Source organism: Pundamilia nyererei, unplaced genomic scaffold, assembly GCF_000239375.1.
Source record: "Pundamilia nyererei isolate P.nyererei 1_Seehausen unplaced genomic scaffold, PunNye1.0 scaffold00015, whole genome shotgun sequence".
NCBI classification, from domain to species: domain Eukaryota; kingdom Metazoa; phylum Chordata; class Actinopteri; order Cichliformes; family Cichlidae; genus Pundamilia; species Pundamilia nyererei.
In genome coordinates this window covers 4,160,040-4,172,792 of record NW_005187416.1, presented here as the reverse complement: position 1 = coordinate 4,172,792, position 12,753 = coordinate 4,160,040, and the positions used below count along the sequence as shown (strand labels likewise).

The 12,753-nt window shown below is 40.3% G+C and overlaps 1 protein-coding gene across 1 annotated transcript in view; it reads left to right on the top strand.

Annotated features, from left to right (window-relative positions):
• Positions 1-12,753, top strand: part of galnt10 (UDP-N-acetyl-alpha-D-galactosamine:polypeptide N-acetylgalactosaminyltransferase 10 (GalNAc-T10)) — a 119,510-nt gene that overhangs the window by 66,538 nt on the left and 40,219 nt on the right. The window contains exon 5 of the mRNA XM_005725442.1: positions 12,336-12,521. Within this exon, the coding sequence (XP_005725499.1) occupies positions 12,336-12,521 (186 nt within the window). The remainder of the gene's footprint in view (positions 1-12,335; positions 12,522-12,753) is intronic.

Here is a 12,753-nt window from a genome sequence, read left to right as displayed (position 1 = left end):
CTGCTGCATCATCATCCTCATCATTTCTGCTACACTGGCAGGGCTAGGGGCCAGGACTCTATTCTTCGGGTTTTTGGAGGATGTTGCTCCGGTCCGATAACTGGCAACCCACCCGACATGCACGGTGTGAGGTCTCGCAGCAAGCTATCAAATACGCGCATTTCTCGGCTTTTAAAAAAACCGTTATGCGTCGCCAGGTGTTTCATCGGATTTGAGGTGTTACCTCCTTTGACAGTATCACAGTATCAGCTTAAAGCACTTGTTGCTGCTGAGTTTGCATCTTTTACTGTGAAGTACAGCCAGACTTTTGATCGCTTCGCCTTGGACATTTTTAATCTGTAGCTCTGCTCTAACTGAACGTACGTACCTGGCCCCGCCCACTATCCTGGGAAACGTAAAATGATTGGCTAGAAGTGTATCACAGCTCAGGAAAAAAAAGCACCGAAATAAAGCACCGAAATGTGCGCTGCTTTTCGGTCTGGTTACTACCGTTTATGTCAGAACCGACACCGGTACCCATCCCTAGTCATCATGTGTTTTGTGAACAAATGCTTTTGCATATTCGTAGTGCTTCCTCCCTTAAATGAAATATCTACTTTGCAAGTATTGCAAGTTGCCCTGTTGTCATCCGTTCTCGTAAAGTATAATCAAACTTTTGAGCGTTTAAGCCGCTTAGGCGCCGTGTTTCCTGCCAGATAAATGACGCTCCGCAATGTGGTGACGTCATTCGGGGCGACTGGAATCGATAAGGGAATCATTTACAAAAATGGCAAACAGTTCCAAGGAATTGGAACAGTGGGAACGCCAGTTTTCGATACCCATCCCTACTCCCATGCATATTGGTGTAACACTTGCTGCGGTCTGAGACTGTCTTGATAAATAGAACTTACCTTTAATGCACACCAAGTCATGTGATCACTCCTTGCTACAGCAAATGTTCCCTCTGTTTTCTTCAGGGCAGAGCTATTGTTTACTGGCCGCTTTATGTTACTAACCTGACCTGCAAACTTAGGGAAGTGACTAACAGAATAAGATGAGCAGTAGAACTGCTTCCCTGTGAAGCAGGGGTGTCCAACTCCAGGCCCCAAGGGCTGATGTCTTGCAGGTTTTAGATCTCACCCTGGGTCAGCACAACTGAATCAAATGATTAGCTCATTAACAGGCCTCTGGAGAACTTCAAGACATGTTGAGGCGGTAATTTAGCCATTTAAATCAGCTGTGGATCAAGGACACATCAAAAACCTGTGGGACACTGGCCCTTGAGGCCTGGAGTTGGACACTCCTGCTGTAAAAGGTATATGGTTTCAGCGAGGGTGAGGAACTTGGATATTTGTGAGGGACTCAGATTTGAGCTGGTGCTCCTTCCACATTGGAAGAATCCAGTTAAGTTGCTTCTGATCTCCTGGACACCTCCTAGGTTTGGTGTTTTCGGCATGTTCACCTGGTTGGAGGCGGGGAGGGGGGAGTTCAATCCTTTTATAATGGGAAGTAACTGCTAGGAGGGAATTAAAGAAGAGACTAGAGAAACAAGATTATAACTATAAATCTTTTTTTGGCAGATCAAGAACTAGACAGTCAAATTATGTGACAACAGGAGGCAGCTGATGTATCTTTAATCCCACATAACACTTCTTCAAAACAGACAATTAAGGAAGGCTTAAAATCACAAACCAAACCAATAAGTATATAAAACCCCTCCATTGACACTCAAAAGAGAAGTGTTTGTGTTTTAGTTTGCATCATGTACAGTGGGGCAAAAAAGTATTTAGTCAGCCACCGATTGTGCAAGTTCCCCCACCTAAAATGATGACAGAGGTCAGTAATTTGCACCAGAGGTACACTTCAACTGTGAGAGACAGAATGTGAAAAAAGAAATCCATGAATCCACATGGTAGGATTTGTAAAGAATTTATTCGTAAATCAGGGTGGAAAATAAGTATTTGATCAATAACAAAAATACAACTCAATACTTTGTAACATAACCTTTGTTGGCAATAACAGAGGTCAAACGTTTACTATAGGTCTTTACCAGGTTTGCACACACAGTAGCTGGTATTTTGGCCCATTCCTCCATGCAGATCTTCTCGAGAGCAGTGATGTTTTGGGGCTGTCGCCGAGCAACACGGACTTTCACCTCCCGCCACAGATTTTCTATGGGGTTGAGGTCTGGAGACTGGCTAGGCCACTCCAGGACTTTCAAATGCTTCTTACGGAGCCACTCCTTTGTTGCCCGGGCGGTGTGTTTTGGATCATTGTCATGTTGCAAGACCCAGCCTCGTTTCATCTTCAAAGTTCTCACTGATGGAAGGAGGTTTTGGCTCAAAATCTCACGATACATGGCCCCATTCATTCTGTCCTTAACACGGATCAGTCGTCCTGTCCCCTTGGCAGAAAAACAGCCCCATAGCATGATGTTTCCACCCCCATGCTTCACAGTAGGTATGGTGTTCTTGGGATGCAACTCAGTATTCTTCGTCCTCCAAACACGACGAGTTGAGTTTATACCAAAAAGTTCTACTTTGGTTTCATCTGACCACATGACATTCTCCCAATCCTCTGCTGTATCATCCATGTGCTCTCTGGCAAACTTCAGACGGGCCTAGACATGCACTGGCTTCAGCAGCGGAACACGTCTGGCACTGCGGGATTTGATTCCCTGCCGTTGTAGTGTGTTACTGATGGTGACCTTTGTTACTTTGGTCCCAGCTCTCTGCAGGTCATTCACCAGGTCCCCCCGTGTGGTTCTGGGATCTTTGCTCACCGTTCTCATGATCATTTTGACCCCACGGGATGAGATCTTGCGTGGAGCCCCAGATCGAGGGAGATTATCAGTGGTCTTGTATGTCTTCCATTTTCTGATGATTGCTCCCACAGTTGATTTTTTCACACCAAGCTGCTTGCCTATTGTAGATTCATTCTTCCCAGTCTGGTGCAGGTCTACAATACTTTTCCTGGTGTCCTTCGAAAGCTCTTTGGTCTTGGCCATGGCGGAGTTTGGAGTCTGACTGTTTGAGGCTGTGGACAGGTGTCTTTTATACAGATGATGAGTTCAAACAGGTGCCATTCATACAGGTAACGAGTGGGGGACAGAAAAGCTTCTTGCAGAAGACGTTACAGGTCTGTGAGAGCCAGAGATTTTCCTTGTTTGAGGTGACCAAATACTTATTTTCCACCCTGATTTACGAATAAATTCTTTACAAATCCTACCATGTGGATTCATGGATTTCTTTTTTTCACATTCTGTCTCTCACAGTTGAAGTGTACCTCTGGTGCAAATTACTGACCTCTGTCATCATTTTAGGTGGGGGAACTTGCACAATCGGTGGCTGACTAAATACTTTTTTGCCCCACTGTACATTTGTTGGCATGTAGGTGTTTAAGCACACACGGTAAGTGTTATTGAAAAATGACTTATTGATCCAAACATCCAGCGTGCCATCACGCTTTGCCATTTCTTTCCTTTATTCCTAAACGGTACATAGAAGAATACAGAGTGAGCAGTTTGATGGCTGTTGTTGCTTAACAAATAATAAAGCACATCATACAAAGACTAAAGAACTGAAGCATAGTTTTGAGAATTGATAGTATGAAAAATATTGCTTATGCCAAAGGAAAAAAGCATTTGTTTCCTTTCTGAATTCTTCTTCGCTTGGCCTGAAACAAAGGTTGGGTTATGAAAAAGCTAAATGTAGTTGAGCCATCGAGTTTAATTGATTTAAAAAATCACATTGGGAACCAAAAGCTTATATTTTCAATAAAATATTTTTTTGCTATTCCATTGTCAACAGAACCTGGATGATAGTATCTGTGACAAAACTTAAATTCTCAGGTCCAAGCTGGCAGTCTGTTCAGACCGTGGAAATGACTCTCAAGGACTAACAATCCCCACAGGGATATTTTTATAGCAGTCGACAGCAGCAGTACGGGGCTGCTTGACAGGATGAGGTTTGGAGATTTAGAGTGAGCACAGCATCAGTGCTGCCACGTTAGCAGTGACTCTGTCTTTGTAGCTGTTGCTGTTCTGTCTGTTTGGCCACTGGCTTCCTCTGTCATATCAAATGCTCCCACTTCTGCCCAGTTTCATCTTTTTTCATTGTTTACATTTATTTTTGTTTTTTGCAGACTACTTCTACAGCTTTAAGCGCAATGCGTAAGCATTTAGAGAGTTGGTGTATTTTAGAGAGTAAACATGGAAAACAGTCAAATGCGTCAATGTATGCATATTCCTTTCTCACTGGTCCAATCTTCCCAGAAAGCTCTTCACACCCCAATAATATGAGCTTGGTTTGAATTATAAAATGTTTGATTTTTGCTTGTAGCTAGTTGGAGAAATTTATAAATTCAGTGAATCAATATGTGAAGCATTTGTGATTCCTTCTGGGCCAACATGGAAACTATTTTTTTTTTAACCAGTTTTGCCCTTTGGCTCCTTTCTGCTGTTTCTGTGGATAGAAAAGCAAAACATGGTCTGAATCAGGGCAGACTGACCTGATCAGAAGAGCATGCTCTCTGCTAATGCCTCGCTTTTAATGGATTCCCTCTTAGACGCACTGACTGAATTTTTTTGCAGGCTTGACAGTTGGTCAGACATATAAGAGGTCTATTTCACTCGTAGACCAGAAGAAATGGAATGCAAGAACAAATTTTCTTTAAAAAAAAAAAAAAAAAAGGAATACAGAGACAGGAAATTGTCCTTGAAACATTACCACCTATAACCTAGAAAACAACTGGAAAGCATGGATGAACTTGATGAAGCCTTTAGTCTCTTTAAATCCAGATTCTGAGCTTGCTTGTTGGTTGGATGAAGAAATATGTTTGACTGTGAAGGATATTATTTAGAGTGGGTCTGAAATAACTACGCTCTAAATGCGGTCCACCGATATAAAATCCAAATAAAAGAGAAAACCAACCATTAGCTGTAATAAAGCCAAAGTGGTATCAACCATTAGTGAAGTCCCTTCTTCAGGCTTCAAGGTGAACATCTGGGCTATCTTGGTGTTTTAAAAATGAATTAGAGCAATGGGTGGAACAGAGTCACAGAGGGCAGTACGACAAAGTATTTTCTAGGGGGTTACTGATTAAGTGGCAATAAGGTCATTTTCTGTACTAAAAGAAGTCTCCAACAAGTGTAATTACCTCCTGCTTGGATCTAGTATCCTTCTTTTAAGGCAACATTTTCCATGTACATGGTCCTACATGTATAAAACACATCTTACTTCTAGTGTCCTATTTAAGGGAAATGGAAGAAACATGGAGAAACCAAAGAATTGAAATATGCAGGAGAACTGAGGCAGCCCCATAGAGGCGGTAGTGTTTGCTGTGAAGCAGGAGCTTGTGTGCCTGTGCTCTAAATGTTTGACAGTGCTTGAAGGCAGAAACATGAAATTGTCCGTCCTCTCCTTGCTTTTCAAAATATTGCTTTCATCATTTTATGATGTGACAGCAAAGTGCACATCTGTAATACACCTCTTATCATTGGCTCAGTAGATATTTAAGCAGTGTATATTTTGTGTGACTGGGGAAGATGAGGGGGAGTGTTCTTGAAAAAGAAGGGGAAAAAAATCCCTCAGACTGGCTTATGTCATCACGGACTTTCCGTCAGCATCCTTCTTTTTTTTATGACTGTTGCCAAAAAAAAAAAGCTGCTTCAGATGTTTTCAGCTTTGGCTCAAAGAGAGGATGTGTGATAGAGTTCACAGAAGCAGCCGAATATTTTGGAGGAATAAATTAGCAGCTTGGTTCTTTGGTGCTGTGCCAAGACTTCTGGGAAGTAATCCAGCACGTTGGAAAGATGAGATTTGGATGACACATTGGATTCACTCTAATTTGAGGTTAATTGAATTGAAACTCCCCCCAGCTTCTACCAACACAACATATACAGGAAGGAATGATGAACTGTGTTATGGATGTGTTGGTTATTTTATACAGCTGGCGTTTCTGAACCCCTCAAAATATTCAACAAATCTGGATTATTGATCAGGATTACAGATGCTTCAGCTTTTTAGTCTTTGTTTTTTCTTCTTACTCTAAGGGGGTCTCTTAAAACTTTTTTTTTTAAACAGGTTGCCGAATAGCTACAAGTAATGTAGAAAAAGTTTCCAAATAAGAGTCAAAATGAATGAATTCATATATGTAACAGACAAGAAAAAAATTTGTCACATTTTTAAAAACAAATTAGAATTTTGGTAAAATAGCAATGTTAATTGTTAGCTAGAGGATCAACAATCAACCAAATTGGTAGCTAATTTAGTCCATCAATGGGTAAAATAGCTAAAATTATAAAACAAGAAGACTGAAATTTATAGTAAAAAATATGGTTAACATAGGACATTCCTAGCTAGTATAATGTCCAAAGTTGAAATGGCTACCATCATCATAATCATCTTAGTTAATAGTTAATTATGGCTAGCAGTTTGTTCTTTTTCTTTTTTTTCTTTTTACCTAACAAGGTGGATAAATATGTTTTAGCAAAATCAATAAATAAAATGGATAGCTTAAATTGTTATGAAACTAGTTGTAAAGTTATATTTTAAAGTATGGCCAGCAGTTGATGGCTAGCTGCACTTGGGTTACTTTATTTTTTTTAAATATTGACATTTTAGGCTAACAGTTGAAATAGCTAGCTAACAACCTAGATTAACTCTCAAACGTTTTAGCTTGACATAATGCATAAAAGCTTGCAGTTGGTCAGTAAACATAATGAAAAACTAGCAAGTGGGATAGTAGCTATTTAAAGAAGATGATACTAAGGCAACAATTAAACACCGGTTAAGACAGAAACCATACCTGTTAAACGGTAACCTGAAAGCAATGCATCAGTAAATGATGAGTTGTAAACGTCGACATACGGTTTAAACTGAATTTAAATTAACACATTTGCCACGTCATATCCACATCAGCAAATGTTTAAGGATTTTTATCCATTAAAATGGGTAAATATGCCATTGAAGGCGGAATATTTACCCTCATGCATAATTTTCATGACAAAACTTTTGTGATTTCCCCCAACCCCAGGTTTCTCATGGTTATAATACAGGGGATTTTTCATCTTTATATTAAACAAAAGATATTGCACCATGAGACCCTGTACACTTTTTAAATGTTCAAAGGTAGTTTGTTCCAATCTTTGCAAATTTGCAAAACATTTTTGTTAAGCAAAATGAGGCGCGTTGAAGTTGTGGATGAAGTTAAGTTGATGTGATTAAATATTTTTATAGTTGATATTGTGATTTTTATTTTTTTTATTTTTTATTTTTTTTAAAGTGAGTTTTTTTCTTGTTTAGCATAGTTTCTTTGCTATAATGTGTTTGGAAGGTGGTCTTCATGATTACTTTTGAGGTGCTACTAAAACTGGTATTTATTGCATGTACAGTATCTTGGTCAAATTCATATTAATCTTTTCTGTGATCTGGTGGTTCTGGGGCTGAAAGATCTTGGGAACCACTGTACCAGTTAAATACTTGCTCTGGTGCCCACGTTTCACCCTGACCTCTTCTTTTTTTTCCTCTTAGTTTTATTGTTTGTGGTTTAATTCTAATAAATGACTAAGTGGAAGATGCATTCCTGGAACAGAAAGAGATTGAGGGCAGCGATTGTTTGTTAGTTCGGTAAATGGGGTCTACAGAACTGACCCCGGCATCGACGATGTCCGAGCCCTCTTCATGTCCTGGATTTCACATTCTAATAATGACTAATGTGTTTGCCGATGTCAGCCTGCTCTCATTAGAGTGATTTATAGCCCTGGCAGTTTTCAGTAAACCAGAGGAGCCGTATTCCAATTTATTCAGGTCAAATTAACCATTCATAATTAGACACCATAACCTTTCCCGCTTTCCTTTCCTAGTCTGAATGCGCTTTACATGAAATGCAAATGTTCATTGTTTAATCTCCCTGCTTGTCATTAGGGAGGCTATGTAAGAATCACCCCATGCAGGGCAAAAGTTTAGCCTGAATCAATCTCCTAATGCTTAATAGCTAATGGGCTGATTTATTGCCATGTAATGAAGGTGAAGGCCTTCTTTTCTCTAATGGTGGCATTGACCCTATGGAGCCCCTCAGCCATTATTCCAATGTCAAAACTGTGCAGCTTATATTATTGCTGCAATGACTCATTTTAATATAAAGTATATCACCTATAAACTTACTAATCTCCAATTATTCTACTTGGCTGTAGGAATTATTTGAAAGATTTTACAAGTACAGAATTGGCAAGTATTCTGAAATCTGTTACATTATATTGATTTATTTTTTATTATATAATGAGACCTGAAACACACACACAGAAACATTTTGTATCAAGGTTGGGTGATTTTTTTTTTTCTTCTTTTTTTTTTCCCCTCAAAAAAATTTCCAACCAGCCATAATCCGTCCAACCACCAGTAACTGGTGATACATTCATGGAGATGTATGTATCTCTGTGTCACAAGATTATGTTAAAGGCACATAAGTCATCAGGAGGGAGAACAACAGTGCTTATATTTTATCTCACTACATACATATTTGTCAGCCACAACATTAAAGCCTCTGACAGGTGAAGTGAATAACATTGATCATGCAATAGCCTCCTGTGAGTCTTTGGGCTGTGATATGTCATGCATTTTGAGGTTACCTAGGCATGTACAACCTAGCTAAAGGCTATTGTACACTCGTCAGTGTCATTGGCTTCCCCCAGCAGGACATTATGTTCTGCCACAAAACAAACTGCCCGGGAACAGCTGAAGAAACATGACAATGAGCCCAAGGCACTGACCCAACCTCCAGCCTCCCGCCTCCCCAGATCCCAATCCAATCTAGAATTGGCAGCATTCAGTGGACCTAGCCTCCTCCATAGAGGCTGCAGCCCACAGCCCACATGTCCCACAGGAGCTACTGCCAGCATTTTGGTTACAAACACCACAGGATATCCCCAAAGGTCCTGTTGTAATGCCCCAGACAGGTCAGAGGCATTTTGGTGGCGTATAAGGAAACAACCCAATGTTAGGCAAGTGCTTTCAGAACTTTTCCAACTATCAGAACTTATGCCAGTTTTAATTGGATTGAGAAGTGGGGCACGTCGGGTTGTCGGTCTATCACAGGACCAACAGGGAGAGACAGAAAGACCAAAGTTGGATTTCATTATCACTTTGCTAAATAAATTTTTTTTCTGGCTTTAAAGTATTTTTTTAATATTTCAAATTGGATAGGGCTAATTAGAGCCAGACCACTTGAGGCGGGCTGCATCTCAATTGAGGCCTTCAGGATTACGTAGCGGAGACCTCTGTGACAGTTTGATAGACAGCACCTCTCACTCTGGTCTTGATTACTGCTGTTGACTAATTCGCTTTGCTTTGCTTTAATAATGTCTGATTGGGGAGTGTTTGGACCAGATCCGGTCTTTTTGGACTAGCTGGGAAATGATGGTGAATTTTGGTGTTAGGCTTCAAGTGATGAGCTGTCATCTTCTTAGCCTCAGTTTCATTAAAAAGTTAATGAAAGTTAAAAAAAAAAAAAGGCTGAAGGGAAAGTGTGAGGATGGAGACAAATCGGAGGACCAGCTGGCGTCTGGTTTGTTGGTTTTGGCCAGTTCTCACATTTTCAGTGCCTCTGATGTCTGTTGGGATTAGGAGTACCTCTCCAAGAGGCAATGGCTGCCAAGCAGCATCAGAACAGAGACGAGCGGGATGAGGGATGAACTGGAGCAACAAAGGTAGAACAAAAAGTGAAAGAATTACAGCTGGAAAGAAACAACTGAGTGCAGAGATAAAGACACTGTCAGTCATTTGAGCAGCTGCAGATTACAGTTTGAAGGTGTGAAAGGACTGCCGCCTTTCCTCCTTCTACCCTTCTGATATTCAAAATCCAATTAGCGGACATGTTAGAGGGAGCTCCTTTGTGACAGTGGGCCATTTGTAAGGAGGAACACTGACAGAGGTAATATTTTAATGTAAAGCGTATCTTCCTTTATTATGTATATAATGTTCTCTTTTTGTAGTCCTGAGAAATGTTCTTGTTCACATTTTTGATGTTGATGCAGAGAAGATGTGCAAAAAAGAAAAAATGGTACAATGAGGCACATTTATTTGTCTGAGTCACACTGGACCTCATTCGTGTATTACTATGAATGATTTAGACTTCTTTAAATAGAGGCGATATAGTGATGGGCTTGTGATGTGCCTGCAGAAATTTTGCTTGAAGCCTCAATGGTGTCCCTTCTATGTTAGTTAGTTCTGTGTTAGCTTTTTGGGGAGCTGGAAGCTACCATGTTTGGACAAGAGGGTGAAGTACCAAAATGATGAGCTTGGATAGGTATTTGCACATGAAACTTGTATGAACAATTCACAGAAACATTTGTTTTACTCTGTTAATTGGTGTTGAGAAACTATTAGTGCTAATAAAATGGTAGACTCTAACTTAACAGAATGGAAACACAACCCATCTTTGCTGTGTTTGATACTTCTGTGCAGGCTTCTTTTTTTAGCCCCAGAGATTGCAGCATGGATATTGTTCAATGAAAGCAGAGTTTGTTGGGTTTGCAAGGTCTTAACTTTATAATGTAATGTGTCCTAATATATTGTGAGTTAGCACTAAATAAATACATTTTTAATTGAGTTGGTCAGTACCTTAGAATGGTGAAGGCACACTTTGATCATGACGTCTTTCTTCTTTTACAAAAAACCCAAGCCTCTGCAAATGATTTTTGACCTCAAACCATGTGCTCAAAGAGACTTGATGTGACATTTGTTGCGTTTTTGTTTTCTGGCGCTGTAGTTTGACTGTTTGCTGAGCTGGAACATGATCCTCTGCAGAGTCACTGTAGACGTCAGATTTGGAGGCAATTAAATCATTTGTCTAACAGTAGACAGATGGATTAAAAGACACTGCTGAGTCATGTCTGTCTGTTGAAGACTATTTAGGAAGCACAATTTGAGTGGTTTGCTTTTCCAGTGCATCTGTTTTGTCTTTGCTCACAGTGGATAACATTATACCTGCGACCATTCACGTCCAGTTGGTTTGTAACATATAGCATCTTATCAAGATGTTCCCCTTTTGAGGTGGTGTTAGGTGCAAATGATTTTTTTGGTGGTTACTGAATATTTAAACAGAAAGTGAAAAGCACTGGATGGATGGATGGATTGAGGTGGAGGACATTCAGTTTTCTACTACAGCACTGGACTTTCTGGGTTTTTCTCTGCAATGGTTGACAGCTTTAGAAACATTAACACTAGACAGATGGCCATTGAAACATGGCTTTAAGTGTGACTTATTTTTATATTTATTGACCTGTCACAGCTGACTGGGCGTTTGAGCAGAAAGACTTAAAGGCTCCATTTAGAGCAGGATTGATTTCTGTCAAAGACGAGCTGTGATGAAAGATTGGAGAAAATGTGCATGTATAAGCCCCGTCTCTGATTGATTGACGCTTTCAAGTTGCCCTGTCTTTATATATATATGTCGCTATATATATAGATCCCCCCCGACACACACACACACACACACACACACACACACACACACACACACACACACACACACACACACACACACACACAATCCACCCTGTTCCAGTGTATTTGCCATTTTAGGCGATGGAACTGACCATTTGACTGACACCTCACTCTGAGTTGAGATTTACTGTCACTGCTGCTAGAGAAACACGGGAAAATGGCACAGCTGCCATGCATAGGACCAGTGGCTCAGACATGAACTTTAATAAAACTCTTTGATCGTGTAATTTACTCAGTGAAAGGATTGTTGTTGGGAAAAAGAGTCCATAATGGGACATTATGAGTTTTGGTTAGAATGAACATCATCACAATTTTGGCAGCAGCACTGTTTTTTTTCTTGTTTTGTTTTTTGTTTTTTTTATTTCTTGCCAAAAGCCTTTATGACCGCACATTAGAGGGGCTGATTTAATTCCTTTTTCATTCCTCGCAGTTGGTTTCTTCCTCTTGAGGGTAACATTCTGTCTAATGACTGCAGATATAAAAAAAAAAAAGGAGGAAAAAAAAGTCAGTGAGTGTAGAAAAGTAAGTAATATAAAGTTTTTCTCTGTATGGGTGAAAGTACGTTATGATGTAGAGGCCTTAAGGGGGACATTTCAGTGTGGAGCATGTGGCAGCAGCAGATGTCGTGTTTGATGGTGACAGCTAATGGGTTAGTTTTCTTTTCATGTTTTTTGAAGAGCATTTTTGTTGTGAGGGTTTCCTATTTGTGGACAGTTTTCTGAAGCAGTTCATGCCAGTAGATCCGTATTTACCTGCACGCATTAACAAGGTATGATATTGATCCTCTCTATACCATTATGGCATTTTTTTTCCACTCTTTAAATTATGCTCTCTCTCATGTTGTCTCTTCAGAACACCTTAAGGTGGCACTAGAGGAGTACATGGTACGGCTGCCAAAGGTTCGCATCCTGAGGACCAAGAAGAGGGAGGGTCTGATCCGGACTCGCCTGCTTGGAGCAGCTGCTGCTAAAGGAGAAGTCCTCACCTTCCTAGACTCGCACTGTGAAGCCAATGTGAACTGGCTGCCTCCACTGCTGGGTGAGGACTTCATTATTGAGCCATGACCCTTAACATGAGCCCGATCCTCAACCGGCCTGCACTGTGTGCCTAGGTCATAACCTTAGTGATGGCTGCTCTTTACGTGTGACGTTAAACTCATTTTGGGGAAAAATAAAAATTCAAATTCAAATTTTATTTGTCACGTACACAGTCATACATAGTACGATATGCAGTGAAATGCTTAGACAACTGCCCGTGACCTAAAAAAAAA